Source organism: Oenanthe melanoleuca, chromosome 17 (genome assembly GCF_029582105.1).
Source record: "Oenanthe melanoleuca isolate GR-GAL-2019-014 chromosome 17, OMel1.0, whole genome shotgun sequence".
NCBI classification, from domain to species: domain Eukaryota; kingdom Metazoa; phylum Chordata; class Aves; order Passeriformes; family Muscicapidae; genus Oenanthe; species Oenanthe melanoleuca.
Genome location: NC_079350.1, coordinates 6281259 through 6306690, shown reverse-complemented (window position 1 = coordinate 6306690; position 25432 = coordinate 6281259). Strand labels below are relative to the sequence as shown.

General features: G+C 57.8%; 2 protein-coding genes across 4 annotated transcripts in view; one reads left to right on the top strand and one right to left on the bottom strand.

Annotated features, from left to right (window-relative positions):
* The first annotated feature begins 303 nt into the window (after window positions 1-303).
* Window positions 304-24699, top strand: SH2D3C (SH2 domain containing 3C). 3 transcript variants are annotated; one of them, XM_056504937.1, is made up of 12 exons: window positions 304-390; window positions 2352-3003; window positions 7413-7452; window positions 17980-18108; window positions 18399-18847; window positions 20529-20653; window positions 20930-21507; window positions 21744-21859; window positions 22029-22200; window positions 22920-23031; window positions 23668-23874; window positions 23988-24699. In XM_056504937.1, the coding sequence occupies exons 1-12, from the start codon at window positions 351-353 to the stop codon at window positions 24161-24163; spliced, it is 2796 nt and encodes a 931-aa protein (XP_056360912.1). In that variant the 5' UTR covers window positions 304-350; the 3' UTR covers window positions 24164-24699. The 3 variants fall into 3 exon arrangements, with proteins under 3 accessions (XP_056360912.1, XP_056360913.1, XP_056360914.1); XM_056504938.1 differs by lacking the exons at window positions 304-390; window positions 2352-3003 and adding an exon at window positions 3845-4091; XM_056504939.1 differs by lacking the exons at window positions 304-390; window positions 2352-3003; window positions 7413-7452 and adding an exon at window positions 11504-11701.
* Window positions 19229-25432, bottom strand: part of URM1 (ubiquitin related modifier 1) — a 58533-nt gene continuing 52329 nt past the window's right edge. Inside the window, exon 6 of the mRNA XM_056504957.1 lies at window positions 19229-19242. The gene's annotated coding sequence lies outside the window, so the exon portion shown is untranslated. The remainder of the gene's footprint in view (window positions 19243-25432) is intronic.

Genomic DNA, 25432 nt, shown 5'->3' with positions numbered 1-25432 from the left:
GGCACACTCCTCTAGGCCTGGCACCTTCTTTCATGGGGCTGGCACACAGAGGTTTTTGGTTGTCCACATCTGCCAGACATCCCCAAAACAGGGTGCAGAGGTGACTCTTGAGCAGCCAGGCAGGTGCAAGCAGCCACGGGGACTGCAGGAGCTGTGGGGACAGTGTGAGGGCGGGCAGGGACAGCAAGGGGGCCGGGAGCAGATGACAGCGCTGGGGAGGAAACGCTGAGCGAGCGATGAGTGACTGCAGGGTGGCTGTGGGGGGGCAGGAAGGGAGGAGCGGGCAGGGAAGGGCTTCACAGTTACAGACTTGTCCCTCTCGGTCCCCACGGCGTCCGACCAGCAAAGCCATGGCCGAGGGCCAGAAACGACGGGGCTTCAAGAAATTCAGTAAGTGGCCACGGGACAGGGTGGGTGGGCAATGGGGTGCTCACCTGGACATCTCGGTGGGTAGGGGGATGTGTGAGAGTTAGTGTGAGTGTGTGCTCACATGCACCCTGGGTCATCCTGTCCATGGATGGCATCATCCCATCCAGGGATGTCTGGAGCTATGATAGGCTTTGCTCTCATTAGGAAACTCATCGGGGTGAGGGATTTTGGGGGTTTCCATCCACAGGGCTGGGTGCTGGCTCAGGAGCTGGGTGCTGGGACTGGGACAGTCTGCTGCAGCCCAGCCCTGTGCTGGAAGCTGGGATGTGACCAGAGGGATGCACAGCAGGGTTTGGGGGTCTTCACTCCCTAAATCCCACCCTTCAGCCTGCATGGCTGGGGTACAAGCTGGTGCTGGGGGCTAGGGGTGGCTAGGACCCTCACCCCAGGGTGCTCCTGCAGCACAGGGATGGGGGTGACACAGAGGAGCCAGGGAGGGAGCCTGGGAATGGATTCCCACCAGCTCTTCTGGGAGGAAGTGCTTGATACCCACCGGGAGCGAGCTCTGCACTTTCTCACAGACCTCGGCTTTCCCCCAGAGCCCCGGGGGGAGGCTGCAGTGGCCTTCACCCCATTCCCAGCGCTGTGCTCTGCTCTCTTGCATTCCTGCCACGGGGCCGGCGCCAGACAGGGGCCAGGCCCTCTGCTCCCCTGGGACCCCTCTGCTGGCCAAACCCACAGCCCCATCCCAGCTGAGATTTTCCTTTGTGGTGGAGTGGTGGAGAAATGGGGAAAATCCCCAGTGCTGCCTTTCCCACCTCACAGCAGTCCCAGGAGCAGCAGGTAGCAGAAGATGCTTGGATTCCAAGGGGATGTTTAGCACAAAGTAGTTTTGCCTCTAACTGCACTCAGGCCTCAAGGTTTCTGCCTTGCAGAGGGGCTTTTGGGATGCAGCTCCTTCACCCTGTGCAGCTGCAGGGATGCTCTGCAGAGCCCATGGATGGCAGCTGAAGTGGGAATCCAAGGGCCCAGCAGCCCCAGACACTTGGGTCCTTGCTCAGCACCTCTGCACTGTGTCGCTTCCTGCCCCAGCAAATCTGCTGTGCTTTGCAGAGCCCCAGGGCAGCATCAATATTGCAAAACCCCTGATGGCACCCACAGCACTTGGGGCCGGCAGAGAAGCACTGCTCATCAGCACTGCAGCCACAGGCTCGCTCACCCTGAGTGCTGACACCAACACCAACACTGGCACCAGCACCAGCACCATCCAAGGCTGTGCTGCAGCGACGCACTGAGCTGAGCTGGGGCTGAGGTGTGAAATGCAAAGCCGCCCGCCAAAGTTATAAATATTTCTCTGGCAAACATGTTCATGCTCAGCACTTGCAGGTGGCAGCTGGAGCTGGCGAGGGGCCGGGCGAGGAAGTGGGGAGGTTATCTCCTGCCGCAGCAGCGCCCGTGGCTGGTTCCTGCTCCCCGTGCTGGCGAGGCATGCACTTGTGGGCAGGTCATGTGCATCCAGGACCCCCATTCCCTGGGGAGATGCTGTGTGTCCCATTCTTGCATCCTGCAGGCCTGCCCTGAGGCTGTGGGGATGGGCACAGCCCTGCCCAGAGTCCCCGGGAGGAAGTAGGCAGGCAGAAATAATTTCTAGAGTTGTCTGCTCGCCAGGGTTGGGTGTTTCCTCCACCCCTCAGCTGTGGTGGGAAGATGCAGCTGCTAGATTTGCCAGGGCACAGGAGACTTCTGCTCCCTGAGGGACCAGGGCAGAGTTCCTGGGTACTCAGCAGAGATGCCTCATATACACCCCAGACCACAGGGATGTGTGCCAAGCTGGGACTGCAGATGTGGGTGTAACAGGGTGACAACAGGCTGCATAGTGCCCCATGCCCACCCCAACCCAAGACCAGGGGTTCTGGGAGTTCCCTCATCATCACACCGTGCCAGCAGTAACCCCACATTCATCACTCCTTTCTCCTTGCCAGAGTTTTTCAAGTTCAAAGGCTTTGGGAGCCTGAGCAGCATCCCCCGCTCCTTCACCTTCCGGCGTGTCTCTGTGATCCCCAGCTCTCCTGAGACTCTCGGGTCACATCTCCCACCTCCCCACGGCTTCCTGGGAGAGCCCTTTGACAGCACCCAGGATGATCTCAACACCATGCCCAAGAGCCCTGGCCCCTATGCCCAGTCGTCGAACATGTACTCTCACATGGGCACCATGCCCAGGGTGAATCTGGGCAAGGCAGGGAAGAGCCTGGGCAAGGACAAGAGTAGCCAGAACTGCTGGGAGAAAGGGACTCCCAGCAACAAAACCCCCCAGACAGCCCCACTCCCCAGCCTCAAATGCCCTGAGATATCCAGCACTCCTGGCCCAGGCACAGACTCATCCTCGGCTGCTGGACAAGCAGAGCAGGAGGAGGAAGAAGCTGAACCTGGGGACACCCTGGAGGCAGCAATGGCCAGGACAGACCAGGAGCCTGTGGGAAATATCTCCTGCCCTGGGACAGAGGCACTGAGCTCCACCCTGGCTCCAAACCCCAGCCCAACCACAAACCCTGACACAGCAGCTGGAGCAGAGACCACTGATGGGGATCTGCTGGGAAAGGGACAAAAACATCCGGACAAGATCTCCACAGACAGGTATAACCCTTGAGGTTTGCTCTGCCTTCTGCTAAGACCCCCAATTTGCCCTCCAGGGCAAGAGGAGGGGGCTGGGACAAACCAGGGTCACTGCAATGTCCCTCCGTGCCCACAGTGCCAGCGGGATGCACCTGGCCGGTGGGACAGCACAGCTGGAGCATGGTCAGGTCAGCGGCTCCATGGGAACGAGGTTTCCTGTGGGATTTCTGCTCCCTCCTGTTTCCGGACGGGGTGGAAACATCTCGCAGCCCCGCTCTGCCCCGGCATCTCTTTGTCCTGCGGCGGCTGCGTTCCAGCACCAGGACGTGCTGCTGCGGAGAGCTCTCACCAGCACTGTTACAGCCTCCTCCGCCTCTCACTCTCCTCTTTTCCACCTCTCCCATGGCACAGGGGTAAATCCTGAAACCAGACACTCTGCCCCCATTTCATCACCTGCCAGTAAACCCCCACTCTGGGCACAAACGCCCCCACTCCAGGCACAATCGACCCCTCTGCGGGAATTTGGAGGTTCAGCCCTCTGAGATGACGGATGGATTTTTTTTTGGGGAGGGTTTGGACCGCAGAATCAACCAGAGGGATTTGTATCTATCAGCCCCATGGCATTTGGGCATAAGGGGCCAAATGCTTCCCCAGCCCTGTCTGCAGGACTTGGGACACAGGCAAAAGCGACTCCAAATTTCTGCCGAAAACATTTCTCCCCCTTTCCCTGGCCTGACTCTCCTCTCTCTGCACTCAAGTGGCCCCTGGTGTCCCTGTTCCCCCTGCACCGCCCCGGGGCCGGGGGCTCCTTTTCCCGACACGGGAGGTCCGGGTGGTCCCGGGAGCGGGGTAAGGAGGAGAAACCCGTGCCGGCGGTGGGAGCCGGGCTGTGCCGGCCACACATTCCTGCCGGCCCGAAGGGTGGGCCGGAGGAGGGCTGGGACGGGAAGGAGGAGGGTCCGCCACCGCCTTGCGCGCCCCGAAGTCCCGACGCTCAGTGCAAGGCGGGAGAGCGCGGGAGAGCTTCTCCCCATCCCGGAGCGCAGGCTGCATCCCGCAGGGCCCATGACAGCGCTGGGCAGGAGGTTCCCCACCCTGGGACAGGGCAGGTAAGGGGTTCTGCCCCCCCGGCCACTCCTCGCACCCCGGCACGGCGGAGGGGATGGGGAGGGAGAGGCTGGGAAGGGGCTTTGCTTGGGGCGGGCACAAAACTTCGGAGCCGAGCCGTTGCTCGTGTGCCGAGGCCCCCAGCCCGTGGTGGTGTTTTCCTCAAGGAAAGAGCTGCTGGAACCGCAGCAGACCCGGCGCCAGGGGCTGCGGCCAGCTCAGGGGGCCAGGGGCTCGGTGGTTTGGGGGGCTGGTGGCACTGCCACATCCTTCGGTGGGCACAGAGCCCCAGCAGTGGCAGAGAGTCCCCGAGGAGGGTCTGTCCCTCTGTCCCTCACCCTCTGTCTCCCAGAAATGACTTAGATCCCAGGCTAGCATGGCTGGGAGCCAAGCAGCAGCAGGACATGGGTGGGTCACGTGGATGTCTTGAATCTGGGGAATGGGTTCCCAAAAATTGGGGGCCGAGTGCTTTTTTGCATCCTGTGGGGCTTCTCCGATGATGAGTGTAACCTTGCCAGGGAAACTGAGGCACGAGAGTGACCAGAGCACAGGTTTATTTCAGCATCAGGGTTATTTCTGCCCCTCCACACTCTAACCCGGAGTCCCTGGCACAGCCCCTGGATCCAGGAGCAGCCGTGTCCGCCAGAGCCATCCCAAGGCCAGGCCCTGCTGTGGGGCGGGTGGGAGGAAGTGTGACCGGGATAATGCTGCGCCCCAGCCCTTCCTCCCGTGCAGGCACATCCCTGGGGATGGGGACAGTCTGTTCCTGCCAGGCCATGGCAGCAGCATGTTCCTTGGGGGTGGGAAGGGGACAAATATGGCCCTGGGGCGTTTCCACCTGGAGTATTCCCCAGGAGTATTTTTGGTAAGGACAGTTCCCCGGCAGGGTGGGCTGGGGATGCTCGTAGGCAGGAGGGCTTTCCCAGAATCAGGCCTGTGAGCGGGGAAATTGTGCTGCTGTGGGACAGGGAGTGGCACCCAGCCCGTGGAGCTGCTCAGAGCAAGGCGGTGGCTGTGACTGCAGCAGGGACACGCTGACTAACGGGAGGTGACCGCTGGCAGGTCACAGGGCGGACGTGACTCGGTTTCCCTGTGCACGGCCGTGCGTGAGGCACGGAAACGCCACTTCCCGCAGGCACTGCCTGCCACTCCCTGCAGACCCCTCTGCCAGCCAAAACCTCCCTGGAGACAGCTCTACAGAGGGGAAACTGAGTTAGGAGGTGCCCAAATTTGGCTCCCCTGGGGTACAGCCTGCACCAGTGTCCCAAGGAAAGCAGAGCCTAGGATTCAAACCCGGGCAGGACCCACAGGATCCTCCTTGACTGTTCCCAGCAGCCAGCCTGGAGCTTGGCACATTTGCAAGTCATGGTGATGCCTTCCCGAGCCCGAAGGGAGCAGCCACCCACCAGCCCCCCACTCCCCAACACCATTGCTGTAGCTCTGGGTCCCAGCAGCTCAGCCACGGCCGCGCTCCAAAGGCAGCCCTGGAATTTCTCCCAGGCGCTTGTCTGCCCCCAAAAATGCTGTTTCCTCCAGGAATGTGCAGAACCAGGGGGGCTGCGGTCCCAGCTGCTGCCCTTCCCCAGCACTGGGGCCTCTCCTGCCTGGGCCCTCGCTGCGTCGCCCAGCTGCTCCCATGCTCCCAGCTTCCTGCCCAGAGGCCCCCCGTCCTCCTGCCGGTTTTTCTCACGGCTCTCGCAGCACCAGGCAGCTCTGCAGCGTGTGTGTGAAGGGCAAGCAGGCTGGAGAGGCAGTGCCGGGGTGGGCAGGCAGCCCACAGCTGCCCAGGGGAGTCTGCATCCATCCCCACTCCCGAATGCGCCGCTATTTTTTTCACCTCCAAAAAATATGGACTTATTTCCAGCCCTTTTTTCCCTTCTCAAGCTGGACACCAGAGGTTGTGGTTTCTGCAACGTGGACTTGGAGAGTCACAGAATCTCTAAGGTTGGAAAATACCACTAAGATTGAGTCCAAACATCAAACCAGCCCTGCTATGTTCAGCACTAAACCATGTCCTTAAATGCTGTGCATGGGGCTTGACACTCCCTGCAGACCCCTCTGGCACCACTGCCAGCCAAAACCTCCCTGGAGGCACCTCTACAGAGAGGGAAACTGAGGCACAAGGCGCCCATCCACACATTTTTTGAAGACTTCCAAGGGTTCCAGAAGTGGGAATTGTCTTCTGGAGGGCTGGACACTACGAGAGGCTCATGTAGACCTTGTCACAACACACTGTAGCACCATGGGGCTTGTCCAGTGGAAAAATGTCTGGTAGTGGTTGCCTCTGTTGTCCCTGCTTCCCTTTGGGGAGGCCACCAGGCACTACTTTCAACTGGAGAGAGCCCACGGAGGAGGAATTTGGCTCCCCAGGGCTGCTACCAGAGTGGGTCTCGGGGAGAAGTTTTGTGCAGGACCCTCAGCAGTTCCCAGTATGTGTCTGACGAGGTGGCTCCTGGCAGGGAAGGGACATCCCAGGTCTATGATGACCTTAGATTTGGTTATTCCTTAGTTCAGCTGCCTGTCCTGGTGTGGCAGCCTGCCATCCCCAAGCCCCTGCTGCTGCCCTGTGCTCAGGTTAGCAACCTTTGCAAACAGCAGGATGTTCATACTGAAGCTTGGCACTGGGGAGGCAACATGCTCTGGATTCTGGCTAAAGACATCTGGATTTTTGTATTTTATTCTGAAAGGTGAGACCTCAAGGTAGCACATCCAGCTCAGGCTGTTACAGACTCTCTCCTTTTGAATTCTCTGTTGTTCCCCTGGGACTCCTCTATATGGACACATACCTGGACTTATACCAGCATGAAAAGTAGTTCCAGTCTGGGACAGTTCATCACAGTTCAGGCCTGGCTTTGGTGGGAGTTTGGATTCTGTAGGGTCGCGCAGTCATAAAGTAAAAAATGCTTGTCTGCATGGTGTGTCCCAACAGCTGCCTACTGGGAATGCAGCTCTGCCAGGGAACAGGGGCCCCCAGCTTGACATGTATCCCCCAGCACTGTGACCTGCAGGGACCCCAGCCTGGCTGCTGGGTGTCTCTGGCTCAGCTCACACGGTCCCAAGCCGATTTGGGGTGATATCCTCTAAAAAGGCCTTATTCTCCCCTGATCGCATTAGGGAGGATAAGCTCTGTGCTGAGAGTGGGAACAGAGCAGGCAGGAACAGTGCTGGGGCCCTGGGAACCCCTCCCAAACCATGGCCATGCTCTTGGCACTGTGGCAAGACAAGGGGCACAGACCCCCAGCTGTGCCACCAATGCCCTCAACCTGAGTGTCACAACTTACTGCCCTTTACTTATCTATTTTTATTGTTCCTCTTCCTTTTAGCCACCACGATGGCCTGGAGTCTGGCAGTGAATACGTGAAGGTAAGACACAGAGCTTGATCACATCCTGTCCCAGCTGGCTGCCAGGGGTAGAGAGGGGATGGTGGCCCTGAAATGTCCAGATCTTACACCAGCAGGCTGCTCAGTTCTGCATCCCTCCTCCCCTCTGGGCTCTCTCTTTGGCCCTGGAAGGTATTTCTGGCAAGGCCAGGCAAGACAGAGGAGACACAAACCCTACGTGGTCGCCCCAATGCTGTTCCCACAGGAGCTGCTTGCATTTCATGTTCCCAGATACTTGTGAACGCCCACAGACGCAGCCTTCTCCCTCCGCCCCCACGTAAAGAAACGGAAGGGTTTGAGCCACTTTCGTGGCTGTCACATGAAAGTTGGTGTAAATCTCTCCAAATCTTTTGCTTATCCTCCAGCAAACTATTAACATTCCTGAGGACTCTTCATGTCTGGCCAGAAATTCATTAGTAAGGCGCCTGGCTCTGGAGGAGAGCGGCCCTTTTGCAGGAGGCTGCTGGCACAATGGGGCGCCGGGCAGGCACAGAGGAGCAGTGGCAGGGGTGCTCTGAGGTTTGGGCACAGAGCACTGAAACCCATTGAAGTGACAGGGTGGTCACTGCCATGCCGTGGCCTTTGGGGTGCTTGTTTAAGGAGAGTTGGAGCTTCCTGAGTCCAGTTGCCCAGTGGGGATCTTATCTAGTCTGCCACTGGGGTTGTTGAGAAGTGACTTGAGGTGCCCAGCTTGGGTGGTCTAATTAGCACAGAGCCCTGCACCTTCAGCTTTTGGATTTGGGGCTCCTGGTGGTGGCCGTAGCCAGACATGGAAATGTGGGAACCTCCTGTGGCAGCACCAACTGAAAAGCTTGGGAGAGAGCTGGGTGGACCCTGAGCTCATCTGCTGCTTCCAGCAGGGGTCACCTCCCTGCACGTCCATCCCTGGGGCTAATGAGGACCCCACATGCCGAGTCTGGCAACTGGCAGCCTCTGGGCACTGGGGTCAGATGAGGATTTTGACGTGCAGCAGAGTGATCCTGCGGGTGGGATGTTCTCCTCTCTGCGCCCTTAAGCCATGTGGGACTGGCAGAATGGGAGTTCACAGGGCTGGAAGTGGGATGTGTGCCAGGACAACAAAGCTCTGACTGGGCGTATTGGGTCTGGCTGTGATGTAGTTCATTTTCCCCTGCAAAGCCAATACACTGGCCTCTGCAGGGAAGGGCCCTGGTATGGGGACCTCAAGATGTGCAGAGACACTCCTGCTCGCACAGGCAAGTCCTGTGAGGGCAAGGAGAGGAACAGAATAGTTTGGGGTGTTTTCCCTGGCACTGTCAGTGTGTGCACTCAGAGATGGACAATCTTATAGTTCATGATTTAACAGACTGAAACAATACAGATGGAGAGCAATGGATATGGCTCTGCCTTTGGGATCAATCACTTTTTGGTGAGCCAGGAGAATTCCCTACCATCCAGTCAGATCCCAGACCTGAGCTATCTGGCCTTTATTTCTCATCCATCCCTATGGTGTCCAGAAAGAGGCTATGGGCTGTGATTTATTCACCACTTTCCTTTGGTCAGAGAAGCAACTGATGGCTACAGTGACAGCAGCTATTTTAGTCAAATTAGTAATTATCTGGAGTGTGAGTGACCGGGATGACAGGGACACTCCAGCTGATTGCAGGCGCTGTGCCTGGCTGGAAGCCCGTGCAGCTGCAGGGTGCTCAGCACCCAGCAGTGTTCAGCCCCAGGTCCTGAAGGGTTTAGGATGGGAAAGAGGCTGCTGTGCCTGCCTTTGGAGCTGGGGAGGATGGGGATGGGATCTGTCACTGTTCAGTGTAGCTGGGAAGGAAACAAGCAGAGGGGAAACACTGGTGAGGGGTGAGCAAAGGAAAGACAGGAAGAAAGGAGCCAGTGTAGGAGAGAGTCAGGAAGAGGGAGAAGATGTATTGCAAAGCCCTCATGAGCAAAGGCTGACAGGCAGGTGTGTCCAAGTGTGCACCTAGGATCTGCCAAACATCAGCCCTTGAGATTCAGCTGCAAAACAGCCAGGGCTGGTGCTCCTATCACCAAGCCTGGCCTGATTAGATGTGCAACCGGGAGCTAGAGAGGGTTGGAAAGCCAGGATCAATAAGCACTTGGTAATTAATGTGCTTTAATAATAGCCTAAGGGTAGGTATTTCTAAGCTGCCTGGGGATCTGCACACCCAGCTCTCTGTTTCAACATCCCAGCCACCCCAGCTTTGACCTTTGTGCAGGTGAAGGAGCTGCAGAAAGACATTATCCTTTGGGAGAGCAGCAACCAGTAAAGCTGTCACACGTCCTATGAGAGCTCAGTCAGGGATTTTCAGCTTCTCTGTGAGGAGGGGCAGTCACAGCTGGAGGACTTCACCCTGCAGCACCCTGTGAGGCTCCCAGTCACTTGTTGGTGAAAGCCTCAGTAGGATGCCATGGAGCCCATCACAGGGGAGAAGCCCTGGCAGGAGGATGATTCACCATCGCATCTTTTTGGAGCAGCATGTCCCTGCACAGTGCCATCTGCTCTGTCCCTCAGCCCCAGGCAGGAGGCGAGGAGGAGAGTCCATGCTCCCTGCCCAAGCTGGTGGGGCTGCAGACACCCATGGGACCCGTGGGACCTGCTGCCTCATGTTCCCTGCCTGCAGGCTGTGTGCTGCCACCAGTTCTGCCATGCCTCAGCCCTGTCCTGCTGTTCAGCTGTCTGCCCTCCTGTCTCCTCTCTCCCCTGCAAAACCAGGGGCAGAGCAAGAGCCCGGCCAGCGCCTCTGAGCTCTTTGTTCTACACAGAAGAGCTGCCTGCTCAAGCAGGGACCTGTATCTCATCAGCCTTGGATGCTGTCTCCTTGCCTCGTAATATGAGGGGCTCGTTTGAATTAATTAGCAGGAAGGCTGCAGGGTTCTGTGGTCGGTGGCAGCAGGAATACCTCTCCGAGGTCACAGCGTTGCCTGGGAGGCGTGGGGCTCCTTGGGCCAGGACGTACTTTGCAGATGGGAGGGTGAACCCCCAGCTACCGAAGTGCAGCCAAATCCAGGCCATGCAGTGCAGGACAGATGTGGAGGGAGAACAGCCAGGTGTTGGTCCTTGTCACTACCACGGCTGGGGGAGCCTGTCTCCAGCACAGAGCAGCTGCTGGCAGTTGGTTCAGGCAGGGTTTTGGGGCATTTATTCAAGAGTCAGGGCTGGAGCAATGCTTTGAGTCATCAGTGCTGCTTTGCACATCCCATACGTGATACTGTGGCCTTAATTAAACTGAAGCAGAGCCTTAATTAAACACAAGTCAGAGACAGCCTACACAGGAAACAGGCAGCCGGCTCCCAGCCATGTGAGGTGGGCACTGGTGCGTCCCCCAGAAAGGTATCACCACGTGGGGGTGAAGGAAGACAGGATGGGCAGGAGGGGATGAGGCTGCCCCTGACCCATGGGCATCACTGGGGAGGAGCAGGCAGATTTGGAATGGGGAGAAAAGGGGTGCTGGGTCCCCTCAGGGTGTCTGATCCCATCAGAGGAGCCAGTTTCTCTCAGAGCACCGGCAGCTGGTGGTGCTGGTTCTCCCCAGGGGTGTCTGTTCCCCTCTGAGGAGCTGAGTCACAGAGGAACCAGTCCCACTCCGGGCACGGGCACTGGGCTGCCGGTTCCCTTCAGGGATGCTCGATGCTCTCAGAGGTGCCGGTTCTCTTCAATGCACGGGCAGCCGGGGTGCCTGATGCCCTGAAGGATGCTGCTTCCCTTTGCAATACAGGATTGCCGGTTCCCTTCAGGGATGCCTGATCCCCTCAGGGATGCCTGTTCCCTTTACGACATGGGAGTGCCGGTTCCTCTCGGAGGAGCTTGTTCCCAGTTCCCCTCAGAGCACAGGCAGCCGGGGCGCCCGATCCCCTCAGGGCTGCTGGTTCCCTTTGTGGCACGGGAGCGTGTGTTCCCCTCGGAGGAGCCGGTTCCCGGTTCCCCCGCAGGGCGCACACAGCCGGGGTACCGCTTCCCCCCGGGCTGCCGCGTCCCCGGTTCCCCGGTTCCCCGGAGCCGGGGCGGCCCCAGGGGCGGGCCGGGGCGGAGCTGCCGCACCGTGCCCGCCCCTCGCCGCCGACAAGGGATGAGGTAATCGGGGAAGCGGCTGAAATTGAAGCCCGGCGGCGGCGGAGGCAGCGGCGGTGCAGCCCGGGTCGGGGCAGCCCCCGCCGGGCGCGCCGCGCCATGACCGAGCGCTGCAGCCTGTGGAGCGCCCTGTCCGCGGCCGCCTGCTGCTTCTACCGCGGCTCCTTCATGCAGGTGCAGGTGAGCGGGGGCGGCGCTGGGACCGCGCCGGCTGCCCTGCGCTCGGCGGGCAGCCGCACGCGTGGGGAAGGCGGCGGGAGGGGAAGCGTGCGGGGCACCCCCGGACACGCACCCGCCGGGGGCTGTTTGGACCCCCGGGTGCAGCGGGAGCATCCCCGAGGAGTCCTGCGGTGCCCCCGCGCACACGGAGCTGGTGCGGGCAGCGCGCCGGGGCGGCAGCGAGCGCGGGGTGAGCCGAGCGCCGGGTCGGGGGCAGAGCTGGGTCCCCCCCTGCAGCCAGGGACACCCATCAAAGGCACCACATCCCACCAGACCGGCGCTTTGACAGGCAGAAAAGTCTCTGCAGGAAGCTCTCACCTGAGCAGACCTCAATGAAGGGGAGCGTTTAGCATCCCTCAAAAGGTGGCATGTGCCCGGAGCATCACTGGGAACAGGAGGGAGATGGAGCCCAGATGAACACGCAGCTTCTTGGTCCGGGTGTCCATCTCTGTGATGCACTGCACAGGTCTGAGTGGTGGGAGAAAGCTGGGATCCATCTGTCACCTGTCCTGTGGTGCTTCCAGCACTGCCACTGTCTGGGCATGAGTCTCGTTGTCCTATTTTTGGACTCTAGCATTCGGACAAGGGGGGAATGGTGCTGGGAATTGGTTCCCTCATTTACTGAGTTCGAGAGCAAAGGTGTCTAGGACTGCAGGAGCCAAGCAGACTCGGGTCTGAAGCACGAGCTCCAGTATACTGCAAGTTAGAAGGGAGCCGGCAGCCAAGAGAGCTGGCAGTCTTATTCAGTACTCCTGCTGAGCGAGGTAGGTGCCGAGCTTTAGAGATTATTCTGGGTAAGACGGAGCCCAGAAGCAGCATTTCAAGTCTTGTCATGATTGCAGCTGATCTCAGCGCAAAGCCAGGGATTTTGATTGCTGGTGGGGGTGAAGAGGGAAAAGCTGCAGAGCTTTTTCCAGTTGTCAAAGGCCACTGAGCGACATGGGGACATGCCCTTGGGCTGCACATTGCAGGGGGTGAGCGGGTGCTTTCAGCCAGCTGCTGCCAGAACAAGGGAGGGACAGGTGAGCATCTGGCTCTCGTGGGGATGTGAGAAGGGATGAAGGGCACTCCATCCCAACCCCAGAAAGAGTTAAAAGTGAAGCCCTAAGTGCTCACCTGGCTCTGCCAGATCTTTCACCATCTATTTGTGTCCAAGCGTGCCCAGCAAACACACACTGAAGTCCCCATGAATGACTGGAGCACTTCCAGCTGACAGCCGCATCCCTGCTCACCGCCAATGGCGGTGCACCCAGCCTGGGAAGCACTGACATCATTTCTGGCCAATAGCAGCTCCGAAAAGGGATGCAGCAGCAGCCGCTGCTGCCGTCTTGGAGTGAGATAAGTAATATATAGATGGATGGAAATGTGTGTATACACACACATCATCACTGCATTGGAGACCTGCTCCCCTGGGGTAGCAGTAGCAGCATACTCCGCCACCCCGCCACACAACCTGGGGTGCTTGTCCCACCTTAGAGCACCCAGATGTTCCTGGCCATCAACCCCAGCTGCACCCCACCCCTGCCAGTGAGACAGAATTGCTCCAGAGCTGCCACAAAGGAACATGGGCAAGGGGAGAGGAGATGAGGGTAACCAGGACTAGTCCTGGGAGGGCTTTGAACTCCAGAACAAAGATCTTGAGCCAAGATCTGCCTTCAGTGGGGAGTAATGGAGATGTAACATAACCGAGAGATGCCTTCAATCACCTATGGGGTGGGCAGATAGGCTTGTGCCTTCTCAGAGGCCATTTAGGTTCCTAGACTCATTGCAAGAGAGGACAGAGGAACAAGTGATTTCCATTTGGATATCAAGATCAGCAGGACAGACTGGCTCACAGCAGATCATGCAAACTGAGAGCAAGCCCATAACAACCTGGAGATTGTTTGTGGTGGGATTTTCTTGTGATCATGCAGGGTGGAGTAACCATTTTTGGGTGGTGCCTGGACTGGTAAGTGCAGCAGTCCTGCATCAGGCAGGGAGAATGGTTCATGGTTTGCCGTGGTGCTCAGCGAGGATGTTTGCTCCAAAATACATCACTGAAGTAGCACATTGCCAGGTGTGGAGGAAGCAGAGAAGACCCCTCATACAAGACTGTGGATTTTCCCAGACACCTGTTCCCAATGGCATGTTACTCCATTTCCTTACAGTTCTGCTTCCCAGGCCCCAGAGCTGCTTCAGCAGCCAGAGCAGGGGTGGAGAACTCCAGAAGGGGCTGGGATTCCCCTAACGAGGTCCCAGCACAGGTAGGCAGCATGAGCAGGAGGGAGAACAGATGTGCTTGGTGCCTTGGGGTTAGTCAGATGTTATCAGCAGGGTGGGGTGTGAGTACACCTTGCTCTCCAAGCTGACTTCATCCTCATCTGCAACTCCTCCACACTGGGAGGGGAGAGCAGGAAAGCAGAATGGAAATCACTCTGGTTTCATAAGATTACCTCTGCAAGGATAGAAAGCCAAATGCCAGCCTTTGAGGCTCTCCTTAGAGCATGCAGAGTGACAGCTGCTGTTTTATACACATCACAGGAATCAGCACTCTCCATCCCTGCAGCTCTTGCCCTTTCACTACCAGTTCCAGTCCTTGCCATTCAGCTGGGAAGCAGTTCCTCCATCAAGAAAGCAGCACAGAGAGTCAGGGAAGCAGGCAGGGATGGAGAGCCTCAGGAATTGCCTTCTCATGGCAGCTGCCCCATTGCATGGCTGTTCCAGAGGATTCCCCAGCCCCAGGACTGTGAAACAGCCCATCAGGGCACTCTCTTCAGCCGAGCCAGCTTGGCTGCTGGTTGGGATTCCTCAAGCAAAGCTTGGCATCATCTCTGGCAGATTTTGAGCTGGTTTGTCTGGTGTGGCTGGTTTGGAGAACTGCTCTAATCCCCATTTCTTCCTGCTCAGCTGGAAGATGCCTTGGGGTTCTTCATGCTGGAGCCCAGCACTATGCACTGCAGCCAGATGCTGATGGGAGTCAGGCTTTTCCCCACACCCACCCCACTAGTATCTCACACGGGGCCGTGCATCTTGAGACGTTCCCTTGGCACGGCCGGGAGCGCCAAGCGGCGCCTTTTGAGCGCGGCGCTCTGACATCCGCTGCTGGCAGCGCCCGGCCGGCCCGCGCCGCCTCGCCAGGCCGTGCCACGCCAGGCCCTGCCAGCGCCGCGGCGCCTGCCAGCTGGCAGCGCCCGGCTGGGCTCCTCCGAGACACGCTCCCGAGAGAGCGGGAAATGAGCGCTGCTCACGGAAACACGGCCCCCCTCAGCACAGGGGTCTCTGAAACCAGGGGAAACACGGCCTTCCTCAGCACAGGGGTCTCTGAAACCAGGGGAAACACGGCCTTCCTCAGCACGGGGGTCCTTGAAACCAGGGGAACATGGCCCTCCTCAGCACAGGGGTCTTTGAAACCAGGGGAAACACGGCCCTCCTCAGCACGGGGGTCTCTGAAACCAGGGGAAACACGGCCCTCCTCAGAACGGGGGTCTTTGCAGCCAGGGGAAACATGGCCCTCCTCAGCACGGGGGTCCTTGAAACCAGGGGAAACACGGCCTTCCTCAGCACGGGGGTCTTTGAAACCAGGGGAAACACGGCCCTCCTCAGCATAGGGGTCTTTGCACCCAGGGCTCCTGGGGAGCCCAGTTCCCACACAGAAGGGGAGCAGCCTGGTGAATTTGGCAGCATGTGGGAGTAGTGTGAGACTCACAGCAAGGACTAGTCTCAGTTACATCACACCAAGGAAAAGGGCTCTCCATGATCTCATGCTGCCTCCCCAGCCAGTATAGCCTGACAGTCACTCCAAGCAATGGCTTCTTGGTGGCCATGAAGATCGGGTGGGATTTCACTGCCCAGGCAGGGGCAGTGCCCTCCACATGGCTGGAGAAGGTGGCTCCTGACACCCTCTGCACAGGGAGCTGGGCTCCCTCCCCCATCTGCAAGATGCAAAACCTTCCTTACCTCTCCCAAACCTTCTGTTCTCTCCTGCTAGCTTAGCTCATGGCTCCTGGCATGGATGCCAGCCAGCTGCTGCCCAAATCTGGGCTTGGAGACACCGGGCACTGCTCAGCTGGGCTTGTGTTTTTGTTACCCTGCACATTTGCATGGGGAGGATTTGGAGGAAAACCCAGATGTACAATGATGAGCAGAACAGGCACTAATCCCTGCTCCAGGGGTGGTAGGGGGAGAGCTGTAATCCAAACTGCTCCCAGCTCAGCTCTGATGGCTTTCACTTGCACAAAAAGCAGAGGTTCCTGGGGGTCCCTTGATACCCCAGAGTTTGGGGGAGCCCTGTCACAGAGAGGGTGCTGCTGTCAGGGTTCCCCCACCACCCCTCAGCTAGGCCAGGTCTGCTCCGTAGTGATGGATTTGTCACCATGGAAACAGCATCTGCTCGGCCTGGGCCCCCCAGGAGCAGCCGGACCCCTGCAGCATCCGCCAGCCACCATTTATTTTTAATCGGGCTCAGCAGCACCGGGTGGCTTTTGTCTCCAGGAGGGCCCAGAGCAGCAGCAAGTGCTCAGCTCTCTGCAGCCTTTGGTTGGGGGGGACAATCCACACATCCCTGCAGCTCCAGTTAACAGGACCCTCTCACAGGGAGAATAAACACGGTTGGATGAGCAAGTCAGAGTTCAATCCACACTGTTTTCATAGGCTGCTTCCATTCTCCCACCACCTTTGATTTGACAGGAGCTGGGAAGGGCGGAATAAAGACAGGTCCAGGCTGATGAGGGCAAGCCCTGGAGAGCACAGTCCAGTGCACCGGCCCTTTGCCACTGCATCCTTCCATCTCCCCAGGCTGGAACAGGGTCCCCAGGACAGGGTCTCTGCCTGGTTTGGTAAATGAATGCAGCTACCATTAGGGATGGAATATCTTCCCAGGGGAAGGAGAGGCCTGGGGTCAGGGGCTGAAGAACACCACAAGAGCAGTGGGTACAAGGCAGGAGAGCAGCACAGTGCTCTGACTTCCCCTTGCTCACAACCCGTAGAGGAGCAGAGGGAATCAATACAGGACACAGAGGATGAGGCACCGAGCAAAGAGGCCAGCTCCAAGGCAAATCCCTGAGGTGTTGGCAGGGGGCTGCAGCCCGCTATGCTCTGGGGAACCAGCTGCCACACAAGGCCAGCCATGAGTGCCAGCCTGTTCCTCTGGCAGTGCCAGAGCAGTGTCAGCAGAGCTTCAAGCCCATACCTGTCCTGTGAGACAATACCAGGATCCTGCCCCAACAGGCACCAGGGACCTGGGCCAGCCCTTGCTGCCTCCTTACAGCTGGCACTGCCACCAGAAGTGAGCCAGGCCACCTAGCCACCTCTGCTCTCACGGGAGCAGAGGAACAGGGCACCCCAGTAGCCCCATCCAAGTTCTTAGCCCATAGCAGTGGCACACATATCTCCCTCTCAGGACACCACATATCTGGGATATAGAGGGAACCCAGGAGTCTTGGCTCCCAGGCCCTGCTCCATCCCGCAGCTGTGTTGGTACCACAGCAGGATCACCTCAAATCTATTGTGTCAACCAGAACTGGCCTCATCTGAAGCACACAGGAACCCCAAACCTGTGCACACATCCCCAAACATCCACTGGTTCCACCAGGCCAGCAGCTGCCCTCTGGGAATACTGGCCCAGCAGCAGGCGGGGAGGGAGGCAGGCAGGCTCCAACCAACAGACACATGAAGCCATCATCCCTTATCTCTCCAGGGGAAAGGAGGGGGCAGATTGCATCCTCCAGGCTCAGGTGCACCAGTGCTGGTGAAAGCTAATTTCTAAAAGCTAATTTCGATGCAGAAGGTTCCCTTTACATTTATCATTACTATTTATGCTGCCATCAAGCTAAGCACAGTTAACCCTTTGAAAGGGGAACTGTAGTAGATGTTTAAAGGAAAAGCAATAATGCAGGTTTCGTCCTGAAAGAGTGCTTCTCATGGCAGTTCAGCCCCAGAGATGTTTAAAGCGTTTTCTCCTGCCCAACCACACTCAGCTCTTAGCTGGGGCAGAGAAGCAGCACACCAGGCACAGGGTGGCCAGGCACGATAGGGACATGCCATCCTCCAAGTGCTCCTGGTGACAGGACCTGGCCATCAGCAGGCACATTACCACATCCTTAGCCACAAGCAGTAATCCTCACACAGCTGAGTTACTTGGCCCGTGGGGACAGTTGTGCTCCTGGCAGGTGCCACAGTCCCCACATGGGGATCCTGCCAGCCCTTTCCTCTCCAGTCCCTGCACTGTTGCATTGCCTGACACTCTCTCTTCTCCTGTACAGTTCTCCAAGGAGAAATACATCCTCGACTCATCACCAGAAAAGCTTCACAAGGAGCTGGAAGAGGAGCTGAAACTGAGCAGCACTGACCTGCGCAGCCATGCTTGGTACCACGGCCGCATCCCCCGGGAGGTGAGACGGGGAGGGCGGGTGGCTCGGGGCACCTTTGACTTGGAATGTTGTGGGAGAACACTCTGAGGCCACACAGAACTGCCAGCCTGTCCTCCTGGGAAATATCTGGTCACGGGTTTCATTAGCTCTGAGCTGCCTGATTTTGCCACAGCAAATGCCCTCTTGTGGCTCAGAGCTGGGGGCAAGGTGAACAAGCAGTGCATCAGATAACACCCTGGCAGAGCACCCACTCATGCCCTGTGGTCCATCCAGCGTGGCTGTGGCTCAGCTGTGCCCTGTCCCCCTGGCAGGTGTCCGAGAGCCTCGTGCAGAGGAATGGCGACTTCCTCATCCGTGACTCGCTCACCAGCCTGGGTGACTACGTGCTGACGTGCCGCTGGCGCAACGAGCCGCTGCACTTCAAGATCAACAAGGTGACGGTCAAGTCCAGCGATGGCCATACCCACGTCCAGTACCTCTTCGAACAAGAGAGCTTTGATAACGTGCCTGCCCTCGTCCGCTTCTACGTGGGCAACCGCAAGGCCGTCTCAGAGCAGAGCGGGGCCATCATCTACTGCCCCATCAACCGCACCTTCCCCCTGCGGTACCTGGAAGCCAGCTACGGGCTGGCCAACGGGAAACATGGGGGACCCCACAGCCCCTCCTCCCAGAAAGGGGGGCACATCAAGAGGAGGAGCATCACCATGACAGACGGCCTGACCGCAGACAAGATCACCAGGGCTGAGGGGTGCCCGACCAGGTGAGTGTGCAGTCTCATCCCAGCTCAGCTAAGCAGAGGATCAGCCTCAGGAATGAGGCAGGGCATGCTCAATCTCTGGGTGCAGGGGAGAGGTTGAGGGTCAGGGATGGAAGAGAGAGACCAGCAGAGGCATGGGGAGAAGAACCAGTACTCAGCTGGAACTGGGGTTTTCTCCCAGGCTGGCTGCCAGCCATGCTGAGCTACCACAGCAGACGCCCAGTGAGCAGACATGACTTTAGCATCACAGGCCAGAAGCCAGAGAGTGTTTTACAATCACCCAGTCCAGGATTACCAGCACGTCAGGGCTTGTTAGAGCCATGGAGCTGAGCTTTCCCAGGCAAACATGAGAGGAGAGTCAGTCCCAGACACCAAGGCAGCATTTGTTGTTTGGTTTTGAATGGCCCTTTTAGTTTCAGAGCCCTTTCCATTCAGCATTTTCAAGGAGTTACCAAGCAGAGCTGAAAGCCTGATGGTCAGGAGGAGACTGATGTGTCTGTGCTGATGGAGTCTGCACAGATCCTAGATCACAGCCTTCACAAAGCTGAGCTGTTCGCATTAACCTTGGCCAGCTGGGCTTCTCCAGAGGTGGAGGAGGAGACTTCCTTTGTATGGCTCGTTTTTGGCAGTCCCAGGCTGCCCAGAGCCCTGCAGGGAAGGCAGGGCCACACACATATCCTCACATGCAGCAGCCAAGGGCAGACCCATCTAGCCCTGCCTCCAGCAGGACACAGCCTGTTGTTAAGCCAAGCTGCTTTCTCACAACCCTGACCTTCTGAGCCCAAGGGCAGGGTGAGAATGCACCAGCAGAAAACAGGCAACCAACTGTTATGTCTGGGAAAAGGAAAACACTCAGACTTCCAGAAGAGCATATGTGTTTCCAGAAGAGCCCAGATCCATCAGTCTTTCCTCATCACTCACATTTTCCCCAAATCCCTTATCATCACCACTGTCCCATCCTCCTCCCTCAGCTGAGGTACAGTGCTCAAGACCAAACACATCACAGCAGCCCAGCCCTCACCTATGGCAGGGAGGGCAGTGAATTACCTGCCATAACTCCTTGCAACCTTCCCTGCACTCAGCATCTTCTGGAGCACCATTGACAAACAGTATTTGCATCAGGCCACCACTTGCTGCCCCACCAGCCCAACATCTTGTTGCTTGTTGCGTAACTTCCTAAGTCCCATTTCTAGGCACTTTCCAACTCTTCTAAGCTTTGGGTCAGAGCAACAGTTCACCTAACCAGCCCAACACAGCTCACAGGTAGAAATAGAGTAACACAGTGTTAGATACCACTTTGCAGCACAACCCTAGAAAACTACTGTCCGTGACTTCTTTGCTAGATTCACTTCCTCACAGCACCCTGGAGTGGACCAAACTCATTCCATCCCAAGTACCTTGGCTTGGTGTGGCATACTGTTGCATTGCTCCACTCTCCTCTGTAGGACCAGGGTCCCTGCAGGCAGGTCTGTCTGATTTATGGGGGTCAGTGGGTAGTGATCCCTTCTGCTCCCAGTTGCTGCAGGAACTACCCACTGCTCCAGCTGAGCTTGTTCTGGGTATTTGTGGAAGGAGGTGATGATCCAAGGGAGGTGTTGGGGCAGCAAACTCTCATCCCAGCCCTTCTTGCTTGCCTGGGCCCTTCTTTAAGGGACTAACCTGTGCCCTCTGCCCCCCTCCCCAGCGTGTCCCTGCCCCACCACAGAGACATCATTCGCAACTGTGCTGTCAGCGTGGACCAGATCCAAGACCTGCACTCCCCGATGTCCCCCATCTCTGAGAACCCAGCATCACCCGCCTACAGCACAGGTAGGCATTGCCCCTCCATCCTTCTGGGGACAGTGGGGGTGTGGATCAGCCTGGACTTGGCACTGCTGTGATGCAGGGACCTGAGGAGGGTGACCTTAGGGACAGGACCTCAGCCAGTCCTCGGCTGCATCATTGTGCAGCTGTCCTGGGACCAGGTTGTTCTGTTTTGGCAGAGGGGCTTTCCCTGAGCCCCATGTCCCTGGGCTGCTGCATCTGCACTGCTTATGTGTGTATGCATCTTCAGGCTTTGATAAATGTCTCTTCTGCTCCCTACAGTCACACGACTAAAGCCACATGCCTGCCAAGCATCTGGAATCACCCCAGCCTCTCCAGTCATAAGAAGGTCCAGTGAACCCCAACTGTGCCACGGGAACAGCAGCAAACCTCTTCCAGACCCTGCCCACAGCTCCCATTCGACCCCCTGCCATGGCTATGCCCGTGCCTCCCCCTCTCCCTCCGTGAACAGCTACAGTGACCCGGACACGGGGCACTACTGCCAGCTGCACCCCTCCTCACCCATCAGCAGGGACCGGCCAGCCCACGACACCAAGCAGCTACCAACAAAGAGCTACGTGGAGAGGCTAAAGGTGGAGGAAGGACAGAGAGGGACTGTGGAGAACAGCTCTGGGGAAGCAGAGGCAGGGCAGAGGCTGAAAGCAGAGCTGGACTTCAAGGGCTTTGTGCCCCCCACCATGGAAACAACCTCCTCCTTCAATCCTGCTGCCTTCCAGTCCCTGCTCATCCCCCTGGATAACAAACCTCTGGAGATGACTGTGCTAAAGAAGGTCAAAGAGCTGCTGGCAGAGGTGGATGTGAAGACACTGGCCAAACACATCACCAAAGTGGACTGCCTGGTATGGCCAGGGCCTGGAGGGAGGGATGGGCACTGCTCCCTCCGGTCGATCCGGGTTGGCAGGGATCAGTGCATCCCCAAACATCAGGCAACCCCTGAGCATTGGAGCATCTGCTGGGGTCTGCCCTGGTATATCAGCCAGGGCAGGCAGAGGCTGGGCTGGCGCAAGAGGCTGCTGGAGGACACTTCAGCCTCTCCTCAATTAAAGGTCTAATCAGCTTTCACCTTCCTTGCCAGGTTGCCCGGATATTGGGTGTGACAGTAGAGATGCAGCGGCTCATGGGGGTGAGCTCTGGCATGGAGCTGCTCACCCTTCCCCACGGCCACCAGCTCCGCCTGGACCTGCTGGAACGGTACGGCACAGCACAGCCAACATGAGCCCACTGGGATGCCCTGGCCTGCTCCAGCTCCCCTGGCTGTTCCCAGCCTGGAACAGGGGAGGGGAGAGGAGGAACCCTGTCTAAGCCCCCAGAGCATCCCCCCTCCCTGTGCTGACCCCACTCCGTGTCTTGCCCTTGGCAGGTTTCACACCATGTCCATCATGATCGCTGTGGACATCCTGGGCTGCACAGGCAGCACGGAGGAGCGGGCAGCCCTGCTCCACAAAACCATCCAGCTGGCTGCCGAGCTGAAGAGCACCATGGGGAACATGTTCAGTTTTGCAGCTGTAATGGGCGCCCTGGAAATGACACAGGTACGGGGACACTCCTTTAGTCCTCATGGCCTGGCCTCAGCCCCTTGCTCAAAATGCATCCCTCTCCCTGTGTCCTGCAGCTCCAAGAGTCACTGGGATGGGTGAAAGGGGAAAATGCCCCGGGTAGGAGGCATGGGGCCACATCCGCTGGGATGCAGGCAGGGAAGGGAAGAGTCATCCCCTCCAAAAAGCAGACAGCCTAGTCCCGCCAGGATCCAATTGTTTTTCAGTGGTTGGGTTTTTTGTTTTGTGCTGGGCTGTGTTCCTGGGAGGAAATGAATCTGCCCTCCAGTACAATACAAATCAGTCTCAAGGCTGTGGCAGCAGCGTCTCTGGGCCACACTGCTCCCTTTGGAAGATGAAAGGAGATTAAAATTCAATTTTAAATCGAGCCCAGCTGGGAAGTCTTGCTTCCTGCCTGCACAAAGGAGGTGGAATGGCTGCCCCCTCCCTGCATCTCATCTTCAAGGCCACTGTGACGCAGGAAAGTTGCTGTCCTGGGGCACGGGCAGGGGGGGAATCCTAAGCCCATCCTCAGTGCCAGAGCTGTGGCATGTCTGGCCATGAGCACTGGTGGAGGAGGCTGTTTTTGGGAACAAGCGGCACTGGTGTGTGCAAGGCTGGGGACTATGGCTCCAGGGTCAGGCTGGTCAGGTTCTGCCTGGTGCCTGGAAGCTGTGCTGCCCCCTGCACCTTTTACCTGCCCCATCTCCTTTCAGATTGCCCGGCTGGAGCAGACCTGGATGGTGCTGCGGCAGCGGCACACAGAGGGTGCAATCCTCTATGAGAAGAAGCTTAAGCCATTCCTGAAGAGCCTGAATGAAGGGAAAGGTAACAGGAGCAACTCCCTTTATCTCACTTGCTTTCTCTTTCTACTTTTGTTTGGGCATGGCCTCATTTTGAGTTTGAGAGCTCTGACCCTCGCCCACTAGTGCCAGACACCCTCTGGCTGCTGAACCGCCCCAGCACTCAGCAGAACCCATCTGGCCTTGTTTGCCCTTTCCTTCCCAAGGAAGCATTTCATAACTAAATAAAACCAGCAGCTGAGGCAAACCATCGTGCTTGCATGGCAGTGAGTGCCAAACCAAGGGACAGGTTTGGCAGCCAGTTGGAAAGATGAAAAGCCATGTGTCTCTAATGCCTGGTGCCCTGTGGTCTGCAAACCTGCTCCTCATTGCAGCCCTGGGAAATACAGCCTGAGCATGGCCATCAGCTTTCCCTTCCCAGCACGGCCAGAAACCCTCGCTGGGAGGAGCTGGTGTTGGACAAGGCAGTGGCCCCAGGCACAGCGATCGAATAGACATAGCAGCTGCTGTGTCCAGCTGAGCCTTAAAGCCTCTCCTGGGAGCACAGTGACAGCCTGGTGTCATGGCAGCGTTTGGCCACATGAGCACTGCACAGGGAGATGGGGAGGGGGACGCAGGGTCATGGGGCCATGCGGGGTCCTAAGAGTGCCTCTCTCCACAGAAGGGCCACCGCTGACCAACACCACCTTTCCCCACATCATACCCCTTGTGACTCTCCTGGAGCGGGACGAGGCTCTCACGGAAAGCCCCGAGCCCTGGGAGGCCACTGACAATGGCGTGGAGGTGGTCATGGCCCACCTGGAGGCAGCACGGTTGGTGGCTCACCATGGTGGGCTCTACCACACTAATGCTGAGGTGAAGCTGCAGGGTAAGCAGTAGGGACAGCAGAGTCCCTTTCCCTTTGCCACATTCCCAGTGTGCAGCTGCAGCACCCACAGGTGCAGGGGACTCCATTCCAGGAACTGACTCTCCCTCTTGCAGGTTTCCAGGGCAAAGCAGAGCTGCTGGAAGTCTTCAGCACCGAGTTCCAGCTGCGACTGCTCTGGGGCAGCCGTGGGGCTGAGAGCAGCCAGGCTGAGCGCTATGAGAAGTTCGACAAGGTCCTCACTGCCCTGTCCCACAAGCTGGAGCCAGCAGTGCGCTTCAGCGAGCTGTAAACCCCTCCTAGGCCCTCGGAGACCCCCGGCTCCCAGCCTGCATCCCACCAGTGGCTGTGGGGCAAGGGAACAGAGCAGGCACCCAGCATCAGGAGGAGAGATGGCCCAGAAAGGCACTGAGGCACAGGTCGGCAGTTGTGAGACAAAGAGGAGGAAAAGCAGCTGCCTGAAACCTGCCAGCCACCTCTCTTCAGGACACAAGAAGCAAGGGGTCCACACTGCTACTCTGAAGAGTGGGAACAGTGTCTGGGCAGGCCAGCACCAGCCTCCATACCCAGCCCTGCTGAGGTCCATGACTACATGGTGTCCCTCACCTCACCCTTTGGTTTTGTTTTTTACCATCTCCATCTTGCCCACAGCTGCTGGATCCTGTGTGTAAATATATTTTCATGATTACTTCTTGATGTACAGAGTTGTGAAGGATGGTCCTTGTTGTAAATAATTAGGCTTATTCATTTTGTCATGTAAATACATGTACATATTTCATGGGTTTGGTTCTTACATACAATAAACTTTTATCCTGTTCCTCAAGGGGACCCCCTGTCCTGTGGGTGTCCTTTAAAGGAGCCCCCCCCCAGGGAAACAGAGCGTGGGAAGGGCTGGTGGGGGGAACCGCCATGCTGAACCTGGCCCCATAACCCATGGGGTCCAGTGACAGCCCTTCTGAGGAGGGCTGTGTGGTGTCACAGAATCACAGAATGGTTCAGGTTGGAAGGGAATAAAGTGGGTCATCTGGTCCAACCTCCCTGTGGACTCCATGCCCTCTCTGGACACTCTGTTCCAGTGCATGGTCACTGCACAGTAAAGAAGTTTTTGTTTGTGTTTAGGTGGAACTTCCTGGGCATCAGTTTCTACCCACTGCCTCTTGTCCGCAGCACCACTGAGCAGAGCCTGGTCCACCTTCTTGGCACCATCCCATTGGCATAAATAAATAAATAAATAAATAAAAATAAAATAAAATAAAGCTGAGCAGAGATGCAGGATCACCTCCCTGATCAGCTGACAATTCTCTTCCTAATCCACTCCAGGATCCCACTGGTCTTGTTGGCCCTCAGGGCACACTTCTGGCTCACAGTTTGTTGTCCGCTAGGATCCCCAGTCCTTTTCCCCAGCGGCTTTCCGTGTCAGTCCCCAACCGGTACCGGTGTTCGGGCTTGTTCCTCCCCAGGCGCAGGACCCTGCATTTGCCCGTGTTTAATTTCAGACGGTTGTTCTCTGCGAGAGGGTCCCGGGTCCCCAAGGCTCGAGGGCACAGAGGGGCACAGGGAT

What these genes read in the sequence shown, in the direction of transcription:
- SH2D3C (XM_056504937.1), top strand. Translation starts at nt 351, where the DNA reads ATGGCCGAGGGCCAGAAACGACGGGGCTTCAAGAAATTCA. An exon ending in TCACCAAAGTGGACTGCCTG is followed by an intron (nt 21,508 to 21,743) that starts GTATGGCCAGGG and finishes CTTCCTTGCCAG; the next exon opens with GTTGCCCGGATATTGGGTGT. An exon ending in CGCCTGGACCTGCTGGAACG is followed by an intron (nt 21,860 to 22,028) that starts GTACGGCACAGC and finishes TGCCCTTGGCAG; the next exon opens with GTTTCACACCATGTCCATCA.